The sequence below is a fragment of the Ruditapes philippinarum genome, unplaced genomic scaffold (assembly GCF_026571515.1).
Source record: "Ruditapes philippinarum isolate M1 unplaced genomic scaffold, ASM2657151v2 ctg1143_1_1_1_1, whole genome shotgun sequence".
Lineage (NCBI taxonomy): Eukaryota > Metazoa > Mollusca > Bivalvia > Venerida > Veneridae > Ruditapes > Ruditapes philippinarum.
This window is the reverse complement of record NW_026861161.1, coordinates 18,435-43,131: the sequence shown is the minus strand read 5'-3', so window position 1 is coordinate 43,131 and position 24,697 is coordinate 18,435. Positions and strand designations below refer to the sequence as shown.

The 24,697-nt window shown below is 33.2% G+C and overlaps 1 protein-coding gene across 1 annotated transcript in view; it reads right to left on the bottom strand.

Annotated features, from left to right (window-relative positions):
- Nucleotides 1-24,697, bottom strand: part of LOC132714728 (methylcrotonoyl-CoA carboxylase subunit alpha, mitochondrial-like) — a 54,575-nt gene that overhangs the window by 20,134 nt on the left and 9,744 nt on the right. Inside the window, exons 4-9 of the mRNA XM_060697647.1 lie at nucleotides 18,864-19,081; nucleotides 15,367-15,514; nucleotides 10,121-10,242; nucleotides 9,511-9,622; nucleotides 6,870-6,951; nucleotides 5,419-5,546 (exon numbers count right to left, since the gene is read on the bottom strand). Of these exons, the coding sequence (XP_060553630.1) occupies nucleotides 5,419-5,546; nucleotides 6,870-6,951; nucleotides 9,511-9,622; nucleotides 10,121-10,242; nucleotides 15,367-15,514; nucleotides 18,864-19,081 (810 nt within the window). The remainder of the gene's footprint in view (nucleotides 1-5,418; nucleotides 5,547-6,869; nucleotides 6,952-9,510; nucleotides 9,623-10,120; nucleotides 10,243-15,366; nucleotides 15,515-18,863; nucleotides 19,082-24,697) is intronic.

Sequence of the window (24,697 nt, the reverse complement as noted above, 5' to 3'; positions counted from 1 at the left end):
CATGATTTATTACTGTTTGTGTGTGTCTATCTTGTTTTATTATTGTTTGTCTGTGTCTGTCATGATTTATTATTGTTTGTCTATGTCTGTCATGATTTATTACTGTTTGTGTGTGTCTATCTTGTTTTAATATTTGTTTGTCTGTGTCTGTCATGATTTATTATTGTTTGTCTATGTCTGTCATGTTTTATTATTGTTTGTGTGTGTCTGTCATGTTTTATTATTGTTTGTCTGTGTCTGTCATGATTTATTATTGTTTGTATGTGTCTGTCATGATTTATTATTGTTTGTCTATGTCTGTCATGATTTATAATTGTTTGTCTGTGTCTGTCATGTTGGTTACTGTTTGTGTGTGTCTGTCATGTTTTATTATTGTTTGTCTGTGTCTGTCATGATTTATTATTGTTTGTCTTTGTCTGTCATGTTTTATTACTGTTTGTATGTGTCTGTCATGATTTTATTATTGTTTGTTTGTGTCTGTCATGATTTATTATTGTTGTTTGTGTCTGTCATGTTTTTATTATTGTTTGTGTGTGTCTGTCATGTTTTATTATTGTTTGTATGTGTCTGTCATGTTTTATTATACTGTTTGTCTGTGTCTGTCATGTTTTATTATTGTTTGTCTGTGTCTGTCATGATTTATTATTGTTTGTCTGTGTCTGTCATGTTTTATTATTGTTTGTATGTGTCTGTCATGTTTTATTATTGTTTGTTGTGGTCTGTCATGTTTTATTATTGTTTGTATGTGTTTGTCATGATTTATTATTGTTTGTGTGTGTCTGTCATGTTTTATTATTGTTTGTTTGTGTCTGTCATGTTTTATTATTGTTTGTATGTGTTTGTCATGATTTATTATTGTTTGTTTGTGTCTGTCATGTTTTATTATTGTTTGTATGTGTTTGTCATGATTTATTACTGTTTGTCTGTGTCTGTCATGTTTTATTATTGTTTGTTTGTGTCTGTCATGATTTATTATTGTTTGTATGTGTTTGTCATGTTTTATTATTGCTTGTGTGTGTATTTCATGATTTATTATTGTTTGTCTGTGTCTGTCATGATTTATTATTGTTTGTCTATGTCTGTCATGTTTTATTATTGTTTGTCTGTGTCTGTCATGATTTATTATTGTTTGTCTATGTCTGTCATGATTTATTATTGTTTGTCTGTGTCTGTCATGTTTGATTATTGTTTGTGTGTGTCTGTCATGATTTATAATTGTTTGTCTATGTCTGTCATGTTTTATTATTGTTTGTCTATGTCTGTCATGTTTAATTATTGTTTGTGTGTCTGTCATGATTTATTATTGTTTGTCTATGTCTGTCATGTTTTATTATTGTTTGTGTGTGTCTGTCATGTTTTATTATTGTTTGTCTGTGTCTGTCATGTTTTATTATTGTTTGTCTATGTCTGTCATGTTTTATTATTGTTTGTGTGTGTCTGTCATGTTTTATTATTGTTTGTCTGTGTCTGTCATGTTTTATTATTGTTTGTCTGTGTCTGTCATGATTTATTATTGTTTGTCTGTGTCTGTCATGATTTATTATTGTTTGTCTGTGTCTGTCATGATTTATTATTGTTTGTCTGTGTCTGTCATGTTTTATTATTGTTTGTATGTGTTTGTCATGTTTTATTTACTGTTTGTCTATGTCTGTCATGTTTTATTATTGTTTGTCTTTGTCTCTCATGTTTTATTATTGTTTGTTTGTGTCTGTCATGTTTTATTATTGTTTGTCTGTGTCTGTCATGATTTATTATTGTTTGTCTGTGTCTGTCATGTTTTATTATTGTTTGTATGTGTTTGTCATGTTTTATTACTGTTTGTCTATGTCTGTCATGTTTTATTATTGTTTGTCTTTGTCTCTCATGTTTTATTATTGTTTGTTTGTGTCTGTCATGTTTTATTACTGTTTGTCTGTGTCTGTCATGTTTTATTACTGTTTGTTTGTGTCTGTCATGATTTATTATTGTTTGTATGTGTTTGTCATGATTTATTATTGTGTGTGTGTGTTTGTCATGATTTATTATTGTTTGTTTGTGTCTGTCATGATTTATTATTGTTTGTCTGTGTCCGTCATGATTTATTATTGTTTGTGTGTGTCTTTCATGTTTTATTATTGTGTGTGTGTGTTTTGTCATGATTTATTATTGTTTGTCTGTGTCTGTCATGTTTTATTATTGTTTGTCTGTGTCTGTCATGTTTTATTATTGTGTGTGTGTGTCTGTCATGTTTTATTATTGTTTGTCTGTGTCTGTCATGTTTTATTATTGTTTGTCTGTGTCTGTCATGATTTATTACTGTTTGTCTATGTCTGTCATGATTTATTACTGTTTGTCTGTGTCTGTCATGTTTTATTATTGTTTGTTTGTGTATTTCATGATTTATAATTGTTTGTTTGTGTATTTCATGATTTATTATTGTTTGTCTGTGTCTATCATGATTTATTATTGTTTGTGTGTTTGTCATGATTTATTATTGTTTGTGTGTGTCTGTCATGTTTTATTACTGTTTGTTTGTGTCTGTCATGTTTTATTATTGTTTGTCTATGTCTGTCATGTTTTATTACTGTTTGTCTGTGTCTGTCATGTTTTATTATTGTTTGTTTGTGTCTGTCATGATTTATTATTGTTTGTATGTGTTTGTCATGATTTATTATTGTGTGTGTGTGTTTGTCATGATTTATTATTGTTTGTTTGTGTCTGTCATGATTTATTATTGTTTGTCTGTGTCCGTCATGATTTATTATTGTTTGTGTGTGTCTTTCATGTTTTATTATTGTGTGTGTGTGTTTGTCATGATTTATTATTGTTTGTCTGTGTCTGTCATGTTTTATTATTGTTTGTCTGTGTCTGTCATGTTTTATTATTGTTTGTGTGTGTTTGTCATGATTTATTACTGTTTGTGTGTGTCTGTCATGTTTTATTATTGTTTGTATGTGTCTGTCATGATTTATTATTGTTTGTATGTGTCTGTCATGATTTATTATTGTTTGTTTGTGTCTGTCATGTTTTATTATTGTTTGTCTATGTCTGTCATGATTTATTACTGTTTGTGTGTGTCTGTCATGTTTTATTATTGTGTGTGTGTGTTTGTCATGATTTATTATTGTTTGTGTGTACCTGTCATGTTTTATTATTGTTTGTCTATGTCTGTCATGATTTATTATTGTTTGTGTGTACCTGTCATGTTTTATTATTGTTTGTCTATGTCTGTCATGATTTATTATTGTTTGTGTGTGTCTGTCATGTTTTATTATTGTTTGTCTGTGTCTGTCATGATTTATTATTGTTTGTGTGTACCTGTCATGTTTTATTATTGTGTGTGTGTGTTTGTCATTGTCTGTGTCATTTTTTGTTTCTACTTGTGATGGTTATATTCCAAAGTTGTCAAGTGTTTATTGTTAAATTGTCATTTAATTTTCCAATATCACATGTTTCATTCATCCTCATATTGGCCAAATACTGATCAACATTACTGTCCTCTCTAACTTTCAAACTCAAATTAAAGTTGCACCCTAACATTTTGTTCCAGAACATTTTATTTATTTAAAAAAAGATGTACACACAACACATCGTCTTGATGTGGTAGACATTTGTGCAAATTTATTTTAAAGTTCTTCAATGCATGACAAAGTTAGAGTCCAGATACGAATGTGTATCTTAAAACCCTTCTTGAGAAAATGAGTACCTTCTAACTATATGAGTGACCTTGGAGGTAGGGACATGGGTCTTGAATGCAACATGTCGTCTTCATGTGGTAGGCATATATGCTATGTTATTTAAAAATCCTTCTGTGCATAGAAAAGTTACAGTCCAGACACAAATGTAAATACCTTTAAACACTACTTGTGAGAATGTGAAACCTTCAAACTGTAAGTGTGACCTTGACCTTTGACTAACGGACATTGGTCTTAAATGAAACACATCACCAGGATGTGTTTGATTTTTGTGCAAAGTAATTTTAAAACCCTTCCATACATGAAAAAGCTACAGTTTGGACAGAAATGTGTACCTTCAACTTCTAAGTGTGAATTTTTAAAGTTGACTACCAAAGAAACATTTCTGGGAAGTTTGGATGAAATTGGCTTAGCGGTTTATGAGGAGGTGTCATTTAAAGTAAAAGTTTACGGACAGACACCGGACGAAAAGCTCACCATGTCACTTTGACAGGTGAGCTAACAAAGTTACAGTCCGGACAGGAATGTGTACATCCTTGAAATTATAAGTGTGACCTTGACCTTGGAGGTAGGGACATGGGTTTTAAACCCGACACATTGTCTTGATGTAGTTGACATTTATGCCAAGTTATTTTAAAATCCCTTAATGCATGACAAAGTTACAGTCCGGGCACAAATGTGTGTACCTATAATCTCTAACTGTGATCTTGTGAACCTTCAAAATGTAAGTGTAACCTTGACTTTTGAAGAAGGGATGTGGTTCTAGGACGCAACACAACGTAGTGAAGTGGTAGAATTCGGGCACAGTTATTTGAAATCCCTCAATGCATGACAAAGTTACAGTCCGGAAACAATTGTTATGTAAGTGGGGAGGCACAGACGGACATGAGCCTTAGCTGTGACACATTGTCTTAATGTGGTTGACATTTGTGCCAAGTTTTTTTCAAAATCTTATGCATGACAAAGAAACAGTCTAGAAATGAATGTGTATCTTCAAACACTTTTAGAGATAATGAGTACCTTCACCTTGATCTTGGAGGTAGGGACATGATTCTTAGATGCAAAACATTGTCTTGATGTGGTAGACATCTATGCTAAGTTGTTTTAAAATCTTTTGATGCATGACAAAGTTACAGTCCGGACGGGAATGTGTAATAACTCTAATTGTGATAATGTGAAACTTTAAATTGTTGGTGTGATATTGACTTTTGAGGTAGGGACGTGGTTCTTCCAGAGACATTGTTTTGATGTGGTAGACATTTATGCCACATCATTTTAAAATCCTTCATTGCATGACAAAGTTACAGTCCAGACACCAATGTGTGTACTTATTAACTCTAATTGTGAAAATGTGAGACTTCAAAATGTTAGTGTAACCTTGACCTTTGAGGTATGCATGTGGTTCTTGATGTGGTAGACATTTGAGCCAAGCTATTTCAAAATCCCTCTATGCACAACAAAGTTACAGTCAGGACACCAATGACAGATTGGGGGGATAAAAAAAATGTGCATAATTAGTTTTTAGTTTCTGTTTTTACTATATGTATGTTGCACATTGTGCTTAGGTGAGCTAAAACTGTACCGTTATCTATTGTTTTCCTAATAACACAATTACCTTTGTTTTTGTATGGAGAGACAGACGGACGGATGGATGAACATATGGATGGAGGGTAAACCTTAACTACCCTCCTGTTAAACCGGTAGGGAACTAATCATATAAACTATTAATATCTTAATCTTTTACCTTAATTTGCCAATCTACTAGATCAGTACCTGTCACCATCTCAGTGACTGGGTGTTCAACCTGTAATCTTGTGTTCATTTCCATAAAGTAAAACTTCTGATCTTTATCCATTATAAACTCTACAGTACCTACAAATTTCAAATTAGCATTAAGTGATAAAGGACAAATGTAAGTTAATTTATACCACCAATTACATGAAGGACATCTTGAATTTTATTTTTCATAAACTAATAATATATTTCTAGATTGTTAAGAAAGCTTGAAGTTGAAGCTTGTTTGAACCAAGACTGTTTCCTGGAACTAACCAGTACTGGTGTCATATCAGGAAACATGGTTTTTACCCCAATAGGGCTTGAACCCAAATGCCTTGAGTAAGAGGCAGATTGTATTGAAGGGGGATCCCTATATGCTGCTGCTACTTTGCAGAATGTTGTCCCTACTGTGTAGCAAGAAACACAAGAATCATTAACAGGCCCAACGCTTTTTTATTCAAGGGCCATTACTCAGGCAAAATCATTCAACAGGAAAATATTTAAAGCGGGCAAGTACTTTACAGACAGATCAATCAGCTATTGTGTCACTGGTTACACAAAAATAACTAATTCATTCAACCCAAAAAAAACCTGGAATATGCGCAAGTACTTGAGGTACTGATCAATCCTGTACAGTTTCATTCAAATTGCATTAATGGTGTAAGAGAAGTAGTCCAGACAAACTATTAAAAATTAAAATAATTAAAGGGCCGTAACTCTGACAAAATTATTGAACTGGAAAAAGCCCATGATTTGCACAACTAGTTTGGAATGATATCACACTAGTTTATTTTAGTAGTACTGGATGTACAGCTACACATACGACAGAGGAATGATCCCAGTATATGTTGCCGCTACTCTATAGCAGGTGACACAAATAATCAAGGGCCATCACTCACTCAACAGGAAAACACGTTTTAGTGGCTGTAGCAGGCATCACAATAAATGAAAATCAACTTTTGACATTTTATATACTGCTTGATGAAACTTTGGATTTTATTTGTTTCATACAGAATTTTTTCTGTATCACTCATTGTGCAAAATAACTGTTTTAAATTCAATGAGTTTTTACTGATGAAGATTTTTGTACTGTAATTTTCTACATTATATTTGTGCTACATGCATTTCAAATTTTTTTAAAATTTAATGAAACATAACTTTGTTTGGTTTGGTTTTATGGCGCACTAGTGACACAATTTAGGTCATATGGCCCTGAAACAAGAAATATTATTTGGCTAACCTTGGGTGTGACAAACTTAAAACAACATCAGGGGTCAAAACCATTTGGACCGATTTAGTCGCCTCACATGATCATACAGGGATAAACAGTGGCTGCCATTCTGATGCCTCAACTCTTAAAAAGCAACCACCCAGCCAGAAACATCACTAAACATCACTATAAGTGTATATTGTTATTACCTGCCCCTACATAGTTCACTGCCTGTGCTGCTCGTACAGCTGCTTCACCAATAGCTCTCCTTGTCTCCTCTGTCAAGCCTGGCTAAAATATATATATACAAACATTAATATAACAAATACAGGGATGTCAATCCAAATTACCTTGAAGCCTTAGATCCAATATTTATTAAAAGTTCATATAAGAAACAACATAATAATGTGTCTTTAGAAGGAAACAAGAGCTATAACAAGAGCTGTCGGTAGGACAGCAACGCTCGACTATTCTTAGTGCTTGACAGTAATAAAAAATGCTTGATACAGTTACCTCCTCCTGTTTACAGGTTGGGGTCATGATGGTGAACAAGTGTGCAAAGTTTCAAAGCCATATGTCAATGGACTTTGAAAATATTTGAACTATTACAAAAACTTTAACATAAATTCCAAGTCGAAAAAGGGGCATAATTCTGTCAAAATGCTTGATACAGTTACCTCCTCCTGTCTACAGGTTGGGGTCATGATGGTGAACAAGTGTGCAAAGTTTCAAAGCCATTTGTCAATGGACTTTGAAAATATTTGAACTATTACAAAAACCATAACGTAAATTCCAAGTCGAAAAAGGGGCATAATTCTGTCAAAATGCTTGATACAGTTACCTCCTCCTGTCTACAGGTCGGGGTCATGATGGTGAACAAGTGTGCAAAGTTTCAAAGCCATATGTCAATGGACTTTGAAAATATTTGAACTATTACAAAAACTTTAACGTAAATTCTAAGTCGAAAAAGGGGCATAATTCTGTCAAAATGCTTGATACAGTTACCTCCTCCTGTCTACAGGTTGGGGTCATGATGGTGAACAAGTGTGCAAAGTTTCAAAGCCATATGTCAATGGACTTTGAAAATATTTGAACTATTACAAAAACTTTAACGTAAATTCTAAGTCGAAAAAGGGGCATAATTCTGTCAAAATGCTTGATACAGTTACCTCCTCCTGTCTACAGGTTGGGGTCATGATGGTGAACAAGTGTGCAAAGTTTCAAAGCCATATGTCAATGGACTTTGAAAATATTTAAACTATTACAAAAACTTTAACATAAGTGGTTACGCCGACCCGGACGCCGACGCTCGGGTGACTACAATAGCTCTACTTATTCTTATCGAATAGTCGAGCTAAAAATTAAAGATAGTATTACTGGCACATGCATAACATAGCAAAAATCATTCAAACTGAAAACCTGTTTTATATGCCCAAGTGCTTTAGCTACTGATTAATCCTGTAAAGTTTCAATGAATTTGCATTAGTGGTGTAAGAGGAGTAGTCAAATTAAAACTCATTAAAGGGCCATAACTCCAAAAATTATTAAACCAAAAAAATGCTGATGATATGCACAACTAAACTTGGTACTGATCATGCCTGTAAAGTTTGGATGAAATATACCAGTAGTTCCCAAGGTGTAATCCAGAAAAGCTTCTGTGTAAGTTGGCAACACAAAAAACAACAAATCTTTTATTTTAAAGTAAAGGCCAACAACTCAGCCAAAATTCATTCAAACCTATGTACTAAAAGGAAGTACTTGAGCTACCAATCAATCCTGTAAAGTTTCATTGAAACTCTCTATATGAGAGGAGTAGTTAATACAAACTTTTATTAACATCTTTTTTATTTAAGGGCTTTAATTCAGCCAAAAATCATTAAACCGGAAAAAAACGTGTAATATGCTCAAGTACTTGACCTATCTATCAATCCTATAAAGTTTAATTGAAATTGCCAAAGTGGTATGAGAGGGGTAGTCCAGACAAACTTTTAAAATAAAAGTCTTTAAAGGGCAGTAACTCTGTGAGGAAGAGCTTGAGGCTATTATTTTATGGACCAATTGACAGACAGATCAACTGACAAGCTGTTTGTGGGGGTATAAAAAGCTATGGCCAATGTTAATGTTTATTTGACAGCAAAGGCAACAGGCATGGACATGACTGTAACAATATCTCAAATATTTCTTTCCAAAATGTTGAGCTTATAAAACTGTTTATAAAAGTGTTCAAACTTTTATGAATCAGATTAGGGAAACAATTAAAGGTTTTCTCTGTAGTACATGTGCAGTATTCATATATCTGGTAACTAATAGTTAACACATCACACTAGTTAACAAATATTTATAATCATGTTTTTCTCTTGCTATAAATAAAGATATTTAATGTGAAGTGAACAAAATCCATGTAATGCCAAATAAACAATGTTGTTCATTAAAAGCATTTTAACATGGGTAATGTATTAAATCAGCATTAAAATAATGCTTAATCTATTGCATTAATCTTTACCTTTCATTACTTGAAAAAAGTAATGCATTATTAATGCATTAGCATTAGATTCTAATTCACCTGATGCCTGGTCTTACTACTGTACAGTTTTTATGCTGTAAAGCAACAGACATTTATGCCAAGTTTAGGCAACATTCACCTTGTGCTTTATGTTAATTAAAGCAAATTGTTGACCACATCAACACCATGCACAATTGTATGATGCACATATTGTACTCAGGTGAGCTATGAACACAAGAGCCAGGCACAATTTAAATGCAGTAACAGTGTGTGACAACGATGGAGGAAGGTTATTTCGTTTTTTCTTTTTCAGAATAAATTATAAACATTGTTAAATATGTACTTACTGCTGGAGCTTCTTCAATAATTTTCTGATGTCTTCTCTGAACACTGCAATCCCTCTCATATAAATACACATAATTCCCATGTTTGTCTCCAAACACCTGAACTTCTACATGTCTGTCAACATCATTAAACATATCACTCATAGAAATGTATGTATAAGTCTTAAAAAAAAATTTGTCAATCAAGATAATATTTTATGCAATTTCTTTCTGTTCAACATTTATCATGAACTTGTTATTATTATTAAAATTCTGAATGTTTATAACATTGACTTTTATTGGGCAATTATGAAATTCATATCATTATACATGTCTGCATAACCAAAAATTGGAGAAGCATCTACCAATGTTGTTGCAGACAAAACGTATATTCATTAAATCTTTTGATGACATTGCTATAATATTTTTCTTTTCTTCAATACTTTTGTCTTCAGGCCCTAACAATAGGACAAAGGGAAAGATACAGAAATAGTTTGGTGAATATTTAACAATAGGACAAAGGGAAAGTTACAGAAATAGTTTGGTGAATATTTAACAGTAGGACAAAGGGGAAGTAATAGTTTGGTGAATATTTAACAGTTTGATTTTGAAAGTAATTAACAGCAGGACATACCTTGGCATTTCTACAAATTTTTCAATGAGCATGACTTGATCACCAAATGATTTCATGGCCTCTCTACGTGCTGATTCTAACTGTTCATCAAACTCTGACTCTGTCATAGATATCCTCATACCCTATAATATATCATCCTTATGTTAGTTAACAGTTCACTTATTACTTAATGTAATGTCAATTTATATTGTTTAAAACTGTATAATATTATATGCTATAAGTAAAGATGCATAGTAACATGAACCTGTAACAGAGTAGCTAGAGTCCCTGCATAAGGAAAGATTTATATGAAGCACACAATTGTACTACTGAAACAAGGTTTCACTTGTGAAAAAATGCTTTGCCACTGCATTATGCAACATTAAGGAACAGAGTCTTTCATTGAACTTTTCTTCTAAACATTAAACAATTGAACTTTGTGATGATTGCCAACCAATTGGTTGATAACCCCAAGGCTGTTATTTGGAAACGTAGCTGTCTACTGGACAACATTTCATGCTAAATAAGTAATCTCTTGCATAATTGCTGAATCAAAGATTTTTTCAGTTTTAACTAAAAATATATAAGGATTTCCCATGACACACCCTCTGGCCTGGTGGGACCAACATTGAACAAAGGGCTATATCTGAACATTCAACAATCTTCCTTGGTAGAGATTACGTTTTATGCCAAATATATTAGATCTAGCCCATGTAGTTTTTGAGTAGCAATTTCTTTTAAAACAAGAACTGTCTGAGGACAGTGATGCCTGACTATTCGAAAAAGTTGTCACAAGGGTATTTCATCAAGTATAATAATGCTTTGTCACCAGGGTGTTTCATCGAGTATAATAATGCTTAACTATATGAATACATAAAATTGTCCAAAAAGGTACAAAGGCTTGTTGTTAAGATGTTTAAACGAGTAAATCACTGCTTGTTTATTATGAATGCATAAAATTGTCACAAAAAAAGGCACAAACCCTTCAGTAGTTATGGAGATACCAGCTTACAAGCAAAAACATAACCAAGAATTTTTAAGTAAAAAAAGGGGCATAATCATGCAAAAAAGCAAATCAGAGTTATGGGACTTGTGCCAATCATGTTAGATAATCACAGAGAACAAGTTTGTGAAGTTTCAATCCATTCCCTTCAGTAGTTATGGAGATACCAGCTTACAAGCAAAAACTTAACCATGAATTTGTAAGTCGAAAAAGGAGCATAATTATGCAAAAAAGCAATCATAGTTATGGGACTTGTGCCAATCATGTAACATAAACACAGAGAACAAGTGTGTGAAGTGACAATCCATTCCCTTTAGTACAGACCTGGGGTAATCAATAATCGTAATCATCGAATTTTTAATTGATTACATGATTACACTGTAATCATCATGTAATTGATTACCTTGCTCAAAATTGATTACATTAATCGTAATTAATCAATTACAGCTTAAATTCAGTCTGTAATTATGATTACAATTTGATTGATGTTGATTACTTTCAGATTTTACATGAAATTATTGAAATTCAAATGATTTATTTCACATGTTACAGTTTAACTAAGGTAGTAAAATATCTAGTGAGACATTTTAAGACATCACTCACAATGAAGAAATAAGTTTTAATCCATACAGTTAACCAAATTCTAACTGAAAGATAGACATCATTGTTTGGCTGGTATTCTAACCAAAATGTCAAATCACTGGATTTATCATATGTCTCTGAATTTCCTAAATAAACATCTGGAAATGTGACAGCACAGTGCAAATTGTGCCCTAAGAAGATAAATGGAAACACTAAGTCACATTCAAATTTCATTACCCACATAAAGGTATGTTAAATTTTGTTTCATATATTTTGGTTAAACCATGTTTTAAAAAGTTTCAAACAATGTAGATAACTTCTTTACTTTGTATATTCTAGAGTTAGTGTCAGATGCATATTACCATATTTTAACTATATGCAACAGTTATTTTGTAAGGTGATAGACAATGTGTCCATATTAAAATGGATACTGTTGATAGACAATGTGTCTATATTATAATGGATACTGTTGTACCGTTGAAGTGTTTGTAAAAAAACTGATAATTTCTTTGTAAAGTATATTGTCTCTTTGAATTCCCATATTAGAATTTATTGTTTTCACACCTGTTTTAACACCTGTATAGAGCATACTGTACAATTGACACTTTTAAAAATTTCTGTTGCAGAGAGTTCATTATGAAACCTACACCAAGAAGACTGAGGACCATTCCTGCATCATTGGCCCCTGTAGAGCGTTTGTTTAGTGTTGCGGGTAAAATTTTCCATCCTGATAGATGCAGTCTGACTGATAGACTGTTCCATGAACTTATGATGCTAAAGTGCAATGCTAAAATATGATAAAGTGATGTGACAGTAACTAAAAGTGTGTTAAAATGATGACTGTTGATGAGCTGGAAATCCTTTGTGTATATAATGTATATATTAAATAGCATTAAGAAACTTTTGTTTATAGTTATACATGGAATGTAATCAATTATCAATCAATTACTTTCTCAAAGTAATTGTAATTCAATTGATTACAGAGGCAAGTCTGAGTAATCAATTGTAATCAATTACAATAAAATCTGAAAGTAATTGTAATTAAATCAATTAATGATCAATGTAATCATCCCCAGGTCTGCTTTAGTAGTTATGGAGATACCAGCTAACAAGCAAAAACATAACCAAGAATTTTTAAGTAAAAAAAGGGGCATAATCATGCAAAAAAGCAAATCAGAGTTATGGGACTTGTGCCAATCATGTTAGATAATCACAGAGAACAAGTGTGTGAAGTTTCAATCCAATCTTTTCAGTAGTTATGGAGATACCAGCTTACACAAAGAACTTCTAAGTTGAAAAAGGGGTTTAATTATGCAAAAAAGCAAATCAGAGTTATGGGACTTGTGCCAATCATGTTAGATAATCACAGAGAACAAGTGCGTGAAGTTTCAATCCATTCCCTCCAATAGTTATGGAGGAAAAAGGGGAATAAATATGCAAAAAAGCAAATTAGAGTTACCTGACTTGTGCTAATCATGTTAGATAATTACAGAGAACAAGTGTGTGAAGTTTCAATCCAATCCTTTCAGTAGTTATGGAGATACCAGCTTACACACAAACACTTAACCAAGAATCTCTAAGTCGAAAAAATGGAATAGTTATGCAAAAAAAGCAATCAGAGTTATGGTACTTGTGCCAATCATGTTGCATAATCATAGAGAACAAGCCTCCATTCCCTTCAGAAGTTATGGAGATCCCAGCTTACACGCACAAACTTGACCACAGGGAAGCTGAAGCTGACAAATTGGTGACTGCATTAGCTCAATAATTCTGCGGATAGTTGAGGCAAAACTAATTAAATGTAAAAAGGGAAATATTATATACATGTATAGGGAAATAACATCAAATGCAGGACCAATTTTGAACCAAAAGCCATAATTTGAACAATCTTGGTAAAGGTTCAGACAACGTTTCATGTCAAATATTTATGATAATTAGCCGTTGTACAAGTGAACCTATAAACCCTTGGGATGGGGGCTAATTTAGACCCAAAGGCTGTAATTTCAAAAGTCCCAACAGAGGTTCACAAGACAATGTTTCATGCTAATTACAGTGTATCTAAGATCTAGCCCTTGTAGTTTTGGAGGAGAAAATATTTTAATTTTTACTTAATGTTTATTTGGAAAACCCATGACCACAGAAATTAAATGTTTCCTGCCAAATATCTAAGCTGAAGCCCTTATAGTTTTAAAGTAGAAGATTTTTAATTTTTTACTATATACATATAAGTAGAATACATTTTAACAATCTTGGTAGAGGTGCACAAGAAAATGCTTTGTGCAAAATATCTATGCTCTAGGCCTTGTGGCTCTAGACAGATTTTTTTAAGTTTCTTCTAATATTCCTTTACATTTCCATGGCAACCAGATTTCTGCATGGAAACAAATTCATTGAACAACTTTGGAAGCCCTTCACTTAAGGAACAATCCTGGCAAGTGTAGTGGAAATTGAACTTGTGGTTTTTGAGAAGAAAATTCATAAGTTCAATACTGGTTTCCGAAGTATTGATTTACCTAAAATGGGGTCTTAGTTATTGCGCATGGATATACAAACTAGAATTCCCCAGGTGTTGCTTATTTTTAAGTCGCAAGTTCTCTTATGTAACTTTAAATAACAGGCAAAACTTCAAAACATATAAATCGTTGTACTATTTTAAATGCTGTTTAGCATAGAAAACAAATGTCTCTCTGATTAATGAATTAATGTGGATGCCTCACTGGTGAAAATAGACTGTACCGGACGAAAATGATAAACGGCCGGAAAACTCCTCGGGGACGGAAACTGCTAGGAAACCAGTATATAATCAGTGTAACAGACATGCACACAGATAAATTGCTATAAAATTGACCTTTGTGGTAGAGGTCTGAGTGTTGCACATACCTTGTCTTAATAGATAAGATAATCAATTACAAAGTTACAGTCAATTATATTAAAATTCAGTGAAAATTCATTTATTTAACCTTCAATGGTCAAGGTCACAAGGTCACAAGAGAGCAAAGGTCAATCGGAGTTTGATATACATGAAGGCTTTACTCTAAAGAATGTTTTGTCATTATATGAAATAAATCCATTCATTAATAACAAAGTTATAGCCAGTTACAGCAACAAAAAAAGAAGAAAATTTCAATAATGTGACCTTCAAGGTCAAGTAAAGGTAAAAACTTGTTTGGTTACCTTGAAGGGCTATTCTAGAAGATTGTTATGTTCAAGTTTGAAGACAATCCATTCAAAAATAACAAAGTTATAGCCACTTATAGCAGAAAACAAGCTAAATTTAGACATTTGACCTTGATGGTCAAGGTCATTTATGAATGAAAGTCAAGGTTAGTATGGTCTACTAAAAGTCTTGTCCCAAGGGTTGTTCTGAGAAGAAGTCAGGACAAGCAACAGAAAGAAACAAACACTTTTTTATTCAAGTGCCATAACTTTGCCAAACATCATCCAACAAGAAAACCCAATGGCCATGTAATATGCACAGTACTTGTGTAAATATTTCAACAAGAAAACCCGTGTAATATGTGCAAGTACTTGTGTATCAGTTTTGTGACGGGCAGCGGTTGCCGGATGAATGTTGTGGTATCTAGCAAGTAACTTAAGCTGGAGTAGTTGGGAGACCAAACTCCCCAACTCTTGAATGGCTGGTGACTAGAAGTTTTAGTACAGAATATCACACATTTAGTACCTTTCCACCTCCTCCTCTCACAGCTTTGATCATAACTGGGTAGCCAATAGCAGCAGCTTCCTGTTTCAATCTAGAATCTGATTGGTCCTCACCATGGTATCCTTCTATAATGGGCACACCTGCTGCAGACATTATAGATTTTGATGTGCTGTAAACAAATTAAAAATACTATTCTTTTTAGTAACAATTTACTTTTGAAACTGGTCAGAGAGAATCACACATTTTTCTTTTCAACAGGCCTTAATATACTCAAATAATGTAGACCTTAACATATACAAATACTACAGGCCTAAACATATACCCATATAATACAGGCCTTAACAACTCATATAATACGGGCTTTAACATACTCATATAATACAGGCCTTAACATACTCATATAATATAGGCCTTAAGTAGTTAAATAATACAGGCCTTAACATACTCATATAAAACAGGCCTTAACACACTCATATACTATAAGCCTTACCTAGTTAAATAATACAGGCCTTAACATACTCATATAATATATGCAGGCCTTAACATACTCATATAATATAGGCCTTAACCTAGTAAAATAATACAGGCCTTAACATACTCATATAATACAGGCCTTAACATACTCATATAATACAGGCCTTAACATACTCATATAATATAAGCCTTACCTAGTTAAATAATACAGGCCTTAACATACTCATATAATATATGCAGGCCTTAACATACTCATATAATATAGGCCTTAACCTAGTAAAATAATACAGGCCTTAACATACTCATATAATACAGGCCTTAACATACTCATATAATACAGCCCTTTACATACTCATATAATACAGCCCTTTACTCATATAAAATAGGCCTTACCTAGATAAATAATATAGGCCTTAACATACTCATAATTATAATATATGCCTTAACATACTCATATAATAAAAGCCTTAACATACTCATATAATATAGGCCTTACCTAGTTAAATAATACAGGCCTTAACATACTTTTATAATACAGGCCTTAACATACTCATATAATATAGGCCTTAACTAGTTAAATAATACAGGCCTTAACATACTCATATAATATAAGCCTTAACATACTCATATAATACAGGCCTCAACAGATATTCACAGGCCCAAAAGATTTATTATGTTTCATTCATGCACAAAACTATATTGTTTATATGTAAGTCTCTGATTTGTATGAAAGTTAAAAACAAAGTCTTGAGACATGTCTTCTGAGTTTAACTCCCAGGTTCACTCCAGACCACAGGTGTACAGTCAATTACTAGTACCCTACCCAGAAAAATAATACGAATCAAACATTTAAAACTTAACATAATGAATATCATTCAAATATTACAGATAAATATTTCAAGATTTTATAAATGTAAAATTGCTTGTGGTTGCAGAAGGATCTGAGGTGGTGGTACTTAAAATTATTGACTTGGCTGTGCAGTGTGTGCACTGTACACCTGTGCCCTGGATGTGTTAGGCGAGCCGATTCATTTCACAATTGTAAACAATGACTTTAATGAATTTATGGTAACAGTTTACTTAACCAACAAACATTTACGATTATACTTGAGTATTGTCCATAAATTTACCCTAACCAATCGCTGAAGATAATAAATATAGATAATGCATAATTACAAATCTAACCACATATTGCATTTTGACTGATGACATAATTATTATACGATAATTTCAGAAGAATTGTAACTGAAACTAGTTTTTGGATAACAAGAATTTGTAACAGAGTTACCAATGTCCCCCGCCCCGGGAGTTATATATGAAGCATAAAATTGTGCTATTTCAAAAGATAGAGGTATGGATCTCAGGACATTCAGTCCAAAATTATGATCAATGCTAGATCTGCAAATGTAACAATAAATTTGTTAAAAAAATAAAATGAAACACGGAATTTAAAAATCTATCATGTTAAGCTTTGACCTCTAAGTGTGAACTTGACCTTGGAGGTAGGGGAGCAGGTGTTGTGCATGACATAACGTCTTATTATTGTGACTATTTGTGCCAAGTTATTTCAAAATCCCTTGAAGTATGAAGAAGTTCTAGATTCAACACAAAATATACCCTATAACAGACTATGTTAATTTTTGACCTCTAAGTGTGACCTTGACCTTGGAGGTAGGGATGCAGGTGTTGCGCATGACACATCCTCTTATTATTGTGACTATTTGTGCGAAGTATTTTCACAATCCTTTGATCTATGAAAAAATTATAGACCTGACACAAAATATACCCTGTAACAGACTATGTAAGTATTTGACCTCCAAGTGTGACCTTGACCTTGGAGGTAGGTGACCGGTTTTTGTGCATGACACATCATCTGATTATTGTTAACAATTATGGCAAGTATTTACAAAAGTCCTTCATAGATAAGAAAGTTATGGACTGGACACGACATATACCCTCAAATAGACAATGTTGACCTTGAATGAACAAGTACGACCTTGAACCTGAAGGTACGGGTCTGGTTGTTGCGCATGACACATCGTCTTATTATAACAAACATTTGTGCCAAGTTATCTCAAATTCCTTTGATAAATGACAAAGTTATGGACCGGACACGAAATATACCCTGTAACAGACTATGTTAATATTTGACCTCCAAGTGTGACCTTGACGTTGAAGGTAGGCAACTGGTTTTTGCGCATGACACATCGTCTGATTATTATGAACAATTATGGCAAGTATTTACAAAAACCCTTCATAGATAAGAAAGTTATGGACCGGACACGAAATAAACCCTGTAACAGACTATGTTAATATTTGACCTCCAAGTGTGACCTTGACCTTGAAGGTAGGTGACTGCTTTTTCCGCATGACACATCATCTGATAATTGTGAACAATTATGGCAAGTATTTACAAAATCCCTTCATAGATAAGAAAGTTATGGACCGGACACGAAATATACCCTGTAACAGACTATGTTAATATTTGACCTCCAAGTGTGACCTTGACCTTGAAGGTAGGTGACTGGTTTTTGCGCATGACACATCTTCTGATTATTGTGAACAATTATGGCAAGTATTTACAAAATCCCTTCATAGATAAGAAAGTTATGGACCGGACACGACATATACCCTCAAATAGGCAATTTTGACCTTGAATGAGCAAGTGTGACCTTGACCCTGGAGGTAGGGGTCTGGTTGTTGCGCATGACACATCGTCTTATTATAATAAACATTTGTGCCAAGTTATTTCAAATTCCTTTCATAAATGACAAAGTTATGGACCGGACACGAAAGTGTGACGGACGGACAGACGGACGGACGGACAGACAGACGGACGGAGCCTATTTCTATATCCCCCTTTTTTCTTCGAAAAGGCGGGGGACAAAAAAAGTCAGGCCTACAATATTTGGAATTTTGCAGGTTTGAAATGTGTTGTACATGCGTCAAAAACTTTTGCATAATTATTTTTTTTTTTGGTAAATCTATTTAAAAAATAATGTGAGATTGATTATACAGAAAGAATAGTGAAAAGTAAAATAAACCTTTTAATTCCCATATCTCTGATAGCTGTTGAGGGTGGTCCAATAAAAATAATTCCTTTCTCCCCACATAGTTCTGCAAACTCTACATTTTCTGACAAGAAACCATAGCCTGGATGGATGGCTTGAGCTCCTGACTTCCTAGCAACATCAAGGATTTTATCTTGACACAGATAGCTCTGGTTTGCTGCTGCAGGTCCTATATGATAAGCCTCATCAGCCTATAACCATGGTAACAATGTAGTATGACTATACATGACAGATAATATAAGATATTTTCATAAAAGTTTTAAACACTGAATTTTCTTTAAATTCTTTAAATAAACAGTAAACTCTGCTTTTATCAACATTTAGATCAGAGGAGCAACAATTTCTTTTGTTATATCCAGATCAGAGGAGCAAACAATTTATTTTGTTATATCCAGATCAGAGGAGCAACAATTTATTTTGTTATATCCAGATCAGAGGAGCAAACAATTTATTTTGTTATGTCCAGATCAGAGGAGCAAACAATTTATTTTGTTATGTATAGATCAGAGGAGCAAACAATTTATTTTGTTATATCCAGATCAGAGGAGCAAACAATTTATTTTGTTATATCCAGATCAGAGGAGCAAACAATTTATTTTGTTATATCCAGATCAGAGGAGCAAACAATTTATTTTGTTATATCCAGATCAGAGGAGCAAACAATTTATTTTGTTATGTCCAGATCAGAGGAGCAACAATTTATTTTGTTATGTCCAGATCAGAGGAGCAACAATTTATTTTGTTATATCCAGATCAGAGGAGCAAAAAATTTATTTTGTTATATCCAGTTATATCCAGATCAGAGGAGTAACAATTTATTTTGTTATACCCAGATCAGAGGAGCAACAATTTATTTTGTTATATCCAGATCAGAAGAGCAACAATTTATTCTGTTATGTCCAGATCAGAGGAGCAAACAATTTATTTTGTTTTATCCAGATCAGAGGAGCAAACAATTTATTTTGTTATATCCAGATCAGAGGAGCAACAATTTATCCAGATCTGAGATGCAACTAATTTATTTTGTTATATCCAGATCAGAGGAGCAACAATTTATTTTGTTATGTCCAGATCAGAGGAGCAACAATTTATTTTGTTATATCCAGATCAGAGGAGCAACAACTTATTTTGTTATATCCAGATCAGAGGAGCAACAATTTATTTTGTTATATCCAGATCAGAGGAGCAACAATTTATTTTGTTATATCCAGATCAGAGGAGCAAACAATTTATTTTGTTATATCCAGATCAGAGGAGCAACAATTTATTTTGTTATATCCAGATCAGAGGAGCAACAATTTATTTTGTTATATCCAGATCAGAGGAGCAACAATTTATTTTGTTATATCCAGATCAGAGGAGCAAACAATTTATTTTGTTATATCCAGATCAGAGGAGCAACAATTTATTTGTTATATCCAGATCAGAGGAGCAACAATTTATTTTGTTATATCCAGATCAGAGGAGCAAACAATTTATTTTGTTATATCCAGATCAGAGGAGCAACAATTTATTTTGTTATATCCAGATCAGAGGAGCAACAATTTATTTTGTTATATCCAGATCAGAGGAGCAACAATTTATTTTGTTATATCCAGATCAGAGGAGCAACAATTTATTTTGTTATATCCAGATCAGAGGAGCAAACAATTTATTTTGTTATATCCAGATCAGAGGAGCAACAATTTATTTTGTTATATCCAGATCAGAGGAGCAACAATTTATTTTGTTATATCCAGATCAGAGGAGCAACAATTTATTCTGTTATATACAAATCAGAGGAGCAACTTGAAAACAAGAGTAAGCGTAAGGACCCCGTCAACATAAGCAGTTTATTGTTATTATTAAGTGATAAGTGGATTTTACTGTATTGTATTTGACTGAGCCAAATTTTCACAGAAGGGTCAACTTTTTGGGTTTGCGAAAACACAAAACTTACAAAAGTTGTCTGTAAGACGGCATGCTTGACTATTTTGAGTACCTGTCTGAGAGTGGTGATGATGGTCACAAACAAGTACAGAGCAACACCATAAATGGTCACTTAATACAACAGTATCTCAAAACAAAAGCATGAGAAACAAGAATGTGTTTGTTAAACACAAATGCCCCGACCACAGCATTAGCTCAGATTCTTGTCAGTAACAAAGAATTTGTAACAGAGTTTACCAACATTCCCCGCCTCGGGGAATTTTTATACAAAGCATAAAATTGTGCTATTTCAAAAGATTGAAGTATGGATCTCAGTACTTTCAGTCAAAACTTATGATCAATGCTAGATCTGCAAATGCAACAATAAATTTATTAAAGAAATAAAAATGAAACACGGATTTAAAAAAATTATCATGTTAAGCTTTACCTCTAAGTGTGACCTTGGAGGTAGGGGTGCAGGTGTTATGCATGACATATAGTCTTATTATTGTAACTATTTGTGCCTAGTATTTTCAAAATCCCTTGAACTATAAAGGAGTTATAGATCGGACACAAAATATACCCTGTAACAGACTATGTAAATCTTTGACCTCTAAGTGTGACCTTGACCTTGGAGGTAGGGACACAGGTGATACACATGACATATCATCTTATCATTGTGACTTTTTGTGCCAAGTATTTTCAAAATCCCTTGATCTATGAAGAAGTTATGGACAGGACACAAAAAATACTATATAACAGACTGTTAACCTTAATTTCTAAGTGTGACCTTGACCTTGGAGGTACTGTTCTTGACATATCGTCTTCTTATTGTGACTATTTGTGCCTAGTTATTTTAAAATCCCTAAGATAAGTTCTTGATCAGACACAAAATATACCCTTAAACATACTATGTTAATTTTTGACCTCTAAGTGTGACCTTGAACTTGGAGGTAGGGATGCAGGTGTTGTGCATGACACATTGTCTTATTATAGTGACTATTTGTGGCAAGTATTTACAAAATCTTTCGATCTATGAAAAAGTTATGGACCGGACACAAAATATACCCTATAACAGACTATGTTAATCTTTGACCTCTAAGTGCGATCTTGACCTTGGAGGTAGGTGACCAGTTGTTGCGCATGACACATCGTCTTATTATAACAAACATTTGTGCCAAGTTATTTCAGATTCCTTTGATAAATGACAAAGTTATGGACCGGACACGAAAGTATGACGGACGGACATTCTAACAGGAGAGTAATAATGTGGCTACTCTATTGTTCTCTCTATTGTTCTTTTTAGCCACACAAAAGAAAATAGCCACATAAAAGCATTTCGGAATGAATGACATCAAAGAGAAAGAACAGTTACCTATTGTCCCTCTAGCCACATAATTACTGTCCTGTGAGTGTGGACAGACAGACAGACGGACGGACGGACAGACCGACGGACTCACAAAATGGTACTTATGTGACTTTTCCTTTGATTTTTTTGGCCATTTTTAGTCACACAAGGCTTAAAAAAAGACACACAAGTAAAAACGGAATGAATAGGATCAAAGAGAATTTACTGTTACCCATTGTTTTCCAAGTCACACAAGTACCTCTGGGTTCGTACGGACGGACGCCAGGGGGTATAACATAATATGCCCGAAAATCTTTCGGGCATATAATAATTTGGCAATACCATGTACTTTGTATTAATTAGTAAGTGTGCAAATTATTAAGCAATTAGTGTAAATATAAGGTTAACCATATTCATTTTCAAAGTGCTGAAATTAAGGCAATAACTTGGAAAAAATGGAAGCCATAGTTATGTAACTTGTTTAGATCATGTACTTTGTACTGATAAGTGTGTAAATAATTGAGGTATTGTACAGGTAGAACTTGCTGTTTAAGGTTAACCTAGTACAGACAGACTGACAGATACTTATATGGCTACTCTATTGTTCTCTCTTTTGTTCTTTTAGCCACCTAAGAGAAACAATAAATGTGTTGTCATGCCACGAATGTCCAAGCATGCAGCCAAAATTTCAAATGTTATAATATTATTTAGCTCACAAACAATTTTTTTTCATTTTAAGTTCAAGGTCCTTAAACTATTCAATGTCAACACAAACCACTTTTATACAAAGTTCAAAGCCCTGAAACTATTCAGAGTTAACCTGTATGTATGTAAATTGTTGATAGTTTATGATCACGATACTTAGCTGTGTTTCTCGTAATATAAATTTGCATTAATATGTACATAATTATTGTGTATGTATTAAGTAAAAACAAGACTGCATTTGTGAAAAAATGCTATGCCACCGCATTAATATAACAGAAGTAGAATGTTTTTTTGTTTCTATACAATTGAACTTTGCCGTAATGCAGAAGTGTCTAGTGAATTTGGGGGTCAATTTTTCAGCATGTCAAATGAAAGACAATGTGCAGATGTGTTTAATGTAAAGAGATACAAAGGCCATAGTGCAATAATTGATCCGAAAATTAAACATTTTTACAAAAAGTATTTACTGTATTGCATGGCTCACGGTATTAAATTTTGAAATGCTGGTACAGTTACTTTTTCTTAAATACTATCTTTTCAATTAAGCATAACCTAATTATAAAAACATAAAAAAACATTTATGATTTAAAATCATAGTTTTAATTTCCTTCAACAGGTTCAAACAAGAGCTGTCGGTAGGACAGCAACGCTCGACTATTCTAAGTGCTTGATAGTAAAAAAAAATGCTTGATACAGTTACCTCCTCCTGTTTACAGGTTGGGGTAATGATGGTGAACAAGTGTGTTAAGTTTCAAAGCCATATGTCAATGAACTTTGAAAATATTTGAGGTATTACAAAAACTTTAACATAAATTCTAAGTCGAAAAAGGGGCATAATTCTGTCAAAATGCTTGATAGAGTTACCTCCTCCTGTCTACAGGTTGGGGTCATGATGGTGAATAAGTGTGCAAAGTTTAAAAGCCATATGTCAATGGACTTTGAAAATATTTGAGGTATTACAAAAACTTTAACGTAAATTCTAAGTCGAAAAAGAGGCATAATTCTGTCAAAATGCTTGATAGAGTTACCTCCTCCTGTCTACAAGTTGGGGTCATGATGGTGAACAAGTGTGCAAAGTTTCAAAGCCATATGTCAATGGACTTTGAAAATATTTGAGGTATTACAAAAACTTTAATGTAAATTCTAAGTCGAAAAAGGGGCATAATTCTGTCAAAATGCTTGATAGAGTTACCTCCTCCTATCTACAGGTTGGGGTCATGATGGTGAACAAATGTGCAAAGTTTCAAAGCCATATGTCAATGGACTTTGAAAATATTTGAACTATTACAAAAACTTTAACATACACTGTAGCCTCGATAGCTCACACTTCACTATAACACTAATCTCAGTATAGCGCTCATAGACCTTGGCTCCCCAAAAAAAAAAAAAAATTAAAAAAAAAAAACTTCCCAAAAAAAAAAAATTTTTTTTTTAAGTAGACTTAGATTTATAGCACGCTATAACGCTTGCTCAATTTGACAGTCAAGTACAATAAACAATTGTTATTACCATATTTATGAGCGCCAAAGGTGTGAAAAACATGTCCAGCTAAGCGTTTATCCGCTCTTTTGTTGTTTTACCTGTCTTCAAATTGTTTCCAAAATCTCAAATTCATATCATAACTGTGACATTGGCAACCCGTGGTGAGTATAATTAAACTAAAATTCACACACATATCTTTGACATGTAAACCTCGCTGAATTAAATAACCCAGCCCAAAATCAATTTAAAATCCTGCAATGTAAATAGAGCGGCCACGACAGGAATTAATTGGCGTTTGATTTACTAGGGGACACAACTAAAGCTGGACTGTAAATTACAGTGTTAGTCCAGCTTTAGTTGTGTC